Source organism: Eimeria tenella, genomic scaffold, assembly GCF_000499545.2.
Source record: "Eimeria tenella Houghton genomic scaffold, Eth_scaff1192, whole genome shotgun sequence".
NCBI lineage: Eukaryota > Apicomplexa > Conoidasida > Eucoccidiorida > Eimeriidae > Eimeria > Eimeria tenella.
Window position 1 is genome coordinate 1 of NW_013543663.1, and position 3,330 is coordinate 3,330.

At 57.1% G+C, this 3,330-nt stretch overlaps 1 protein-coding gene across 1 annotated transcript; it reads left to right on the forward strand.

Annotated features, from left to right (window-relative positions):
- Positions 1 to 134: 134 nt before the first annotated feature.
- On the forward strand, positions 135 to 3,206 carry ETH_00032865 (Mbl domain containing protein, related; the record flags this gene model as incomplete). Its single annotated transcript, XM_013378939.1, has 7 exons — positions 135 to 449; positions 750 to 803; positions 1,104 to 1,320; positions 1,635 to 1,728; positions 2,141 to 2,264; positions 2,499 to 2,669; positions 2,973 to 3,206. The coding sequence occupies 7 exons, from the start codon at positions 135 to 137 to the stop codon at positions 3,204 to 3,206; spliced, it is 1,209 nt and encodes a 402-aa protein (XP_013234393.1).
- Positions 3,207 to 3,330: the final 124 nt, after the last annotated feature.

The following is a 3,330-nucleotide window of genomic DNA, read 5'->3' on the forward strand; positions in this document are numbered from 1 at the left end:
CAGCAGTAGCAGCAGCAGCAGCATCGGGGTTTGCTTCGTGCTACTGCGCTTTGTGTGGCTGCAGGTCCGACAGCCCCGTTTTGTCCACCCCCTTTATGCATGCAGCCAGACTCACTCATTTTCTCCGGGTTCTAATGCCCCCTCTCTTTCCAACAAGATCCTCGGGGGCCCCCAAAGGCACAGGGCCCCCCAAAGACACAGGGGCCCCCAAAGACTCAGGGGCCCCCAAAGGCACAGGGACCTCCGAAGGCAAAGGGGCCTCCGAAGATACAGGGGCCCCTAAGGATACAGGTGTGGGGGGCCCAAGGGGGCCCCAGGGTACAGGGGCCCCCAAGGAGGCAGGGGCCCCCCAGGAGACGGGGGCCCCCTTGTCCCCGCTAGGGTGCGAGCCGGATGCTGTTATTGAGGTTGAGCCTTTGCGGAAGCTCTGGCTGTCTCCCCCTTCTCGAGTGGGTCTTTTGAATTATTTTCCACAAATGTTTTTATTTATTTCCTCCCATTCATGTCACTTTTCCGCAACTTCTCCGATTCTCTCTTTTCTACTCCGAGAGGCCCCCAGGGGCCCCTCACCAGGCGGCTCCAAGACCCTCCTGGGGCCCCCCTGAGCGCTGCAGGGGCCCCCTTGGGGCCCCCTAGGGCCTCCACGAGGGCCCCAAGGGGGCCCCCCGGGGGCCCTTGGGAGGCCCCAGGGGGCCCGGGGGGCCCCCGTTTTGCTTATTTTTCTGCGTTTTGTTTGTCTTCTGTCGTAGGCCTTTGTTGACGACTCTCCCCCGCGAGCAGAACACCCTGTGGATTTCTTTGAAGTGAGGCTAAAGGACTTTTGCTGCTGCTGCTGCAGCAGCACAAGCGCAGCAGCAGCAGCAGCCGTTGGCTGCTGCTGCTGCTGCTTGAGCTGCAGCAGCAGTTGCCGCTGCTGCGCTTCTGCTGCAGCTGCTGCACTGCAGGGAGTCTGCTGCTGCGCTGCTGCGGCTGCTGCCTGAAGCATACCCCATTTGCATTTCTTTCTGCTTCCCCACAACTTCATTTTATTTGTTTCTTTTTGTCCTTTTGCTGCCAAAATATTTCAAAATTTTTCCTTTTGTTTGTCTCTTTGTCCTCTCCAGTCTCTTTTCAAGCCAGAAGACCTCAAAAACCTCCAAGAGGAATTCGCCAAACACCTGCCCCCGCAGGGGGGCCCCCGGGGGGCCCCCCAAGTTGGGGGGCCCCCGGGGGCCCCCAGCTTTGGGGGCCCCGCACTCAAGATTTTGGGTACTGGATCTGCTGCTCCTTCTCACTACCGCAACGTTTCTGCTGCAGTTCTTTTGCTGACGGAGGGCCTCAGTAAGTTTTGCTGCTCTTTCATTTTTGTTTTCTTTTTGTCTTTTTGTCTTCTTGTCTTTCATTTAATGCTTTGTTTATTCAGTCTTTTGAATTAAAAAGAGCCTCGCTGCGATTTCCCCTCTGTTTCCGTTTTTTTCAACCTTCCGGCCCCTAAACCCTAAACCCTAAACCCTGAGGAGCAGAGGACTAAGGCGGGCAAAGAGGTGCAAAAGAAGCAAAATTGGAAACAAAACAAAAAAAGAACAAACGGAAACAAAGTAGAAAACAAGTGGAGACGCAATTGCTGCTGCTGCTGCTGCTGCTGCTGGGCGCAGGTATTGTTCTTGACTTTGGGGAAGGCTCTCTCTCGCAGCTGCGGGGAGCCACAGAGAGCGAAGAGGAGTTTCTGCAGCTGCTGCTCTCGATCCAGTGCGTCTGCTGCCGCTGTGCTGCTGCCTTGCTGCTGCTTTGCTGCTGCTTGCTTCTGCTGTGCTGCTGCCTTGCTGCTGCTTGCTTCTGCTGTGCTGCTGCCTTGCTGCTGTTGCGCTGCTGCTGTGCAGCTGCCTTGCCGCCGTCTTGCTGCTGCTGGAGGGGCGCTCGCTGGGGTTTTGTCGCTGGAACGTCAGCTGCTGCCGTTGCCAGTGGTCCACAAACAGCAGCTGCTACTGCAGCAGTGCTGCAGTTCCTGCTGCAGCAGCTGCTGCTGCTGCTTCCGTGTCTGCGCGCCTGTGGTGATTTTCCATTTGAACGAAAAGTCCCCACACCGCTTCAGGGCTTATGTTTTAGGGTGTAGGAACTGTTAGGGCTTAGGGTTTAGGGTTTAGGGTTTGCAATTCTGCAGGTTCATCTTCGTTTCCCACTGCCACGCGGACCACCACTTGGGGCTCATGTCGCTGTTGCAGTGTCGCGCAGCACTTTGGCCCGACGCCAGGCCCCCACTGCTGATTGCTCCAGCTCGCTTACAGGTGCTGCTGCTGCTGCTGCAGCTTTTGCTATAGCTGCCGCAGTTGCTGCTGCTTCTGTTGCAGCTTTTTCTCTATATGCTGCAGTTGCTGCTGCTGCTGACCTGCGTTTATGCTTGGCTCGTGAGGTGTGCCGGCCTAGAGCTTTGCCGGTTGGAGGACCTTTTGCTGCTGTTTACTGTTTGAATCTCTAGGGTTTAGGGTTTAGGGTTTAGGGTTTGGGGTTTATTTTTGCAGGAGTGGTTTGAGTTTCTGGACCGGGAGATCGCACGAATGCCCCATTTGTTTGTTTGCTGCGAGTCTCTCGTTTGCAACTTAGACGAAAAGTTTAGTGTTGAACATCTGCAGCCAGCAGCAGCAATGGCTTGGACTGGAGAAGCCCAGAAGATGCAACTGAGAATCGTGCCGGTCTGCTGCTGCTGCTGCTGCTGCTGCAGCTGTTTCTGCTGTTGGCGGGCTGACGCTGGCGCTGCTGTGGCTGGCTCGCTGGTTGTCTCATTTTTTGCTTGGCGGCGATGCTGCTGCTGCAAGTGCTAGCGGCGCTGCTGCTGCTGCTGCCGCAGGCGAGCTGCTGCTGCTGCAAGTGCTGGCGGCGCTGCTGCTGCTGCTGCCGCAGGCGAGCTGCTGCTGCTGCTAGTGCTGCTGCTGCTGTCACTGCGCTGCTGCTGCTGCGGCAGACTGCATGCACTGCGCAGCATGTTTGTGGCTCAGGTGGACCATATCCCCGACTCTTTTGGCCTCCGCGTAGATTTCGAAAAACTCAGTTTTGTTTATTCTGGAGACACGAGGCCTTGCAGTCAGCTCTTTGCCTTGGCGCACAAGTGCACTGTGCTGCTGCACGAAGGTGAGGTCTACGGCAGCAGCAACAGCAAAATAAGCCGCAGCAGCAGCAACTGGCCACCAAACAGCAGCAGAAAAGCCCAGCGAAAAGCACACAGGCCCTAGGGGCCCACTGCAGTAGTAGTTGGGGCCCCCCCGTAGCTGCTGCCTAGGGGCAGCAGGGCTTCAGCGCCCCCCCCTGGGAGCCCCTGGGGCCCCGTGGGGCCCCTTAGGCCATATATATAATTAG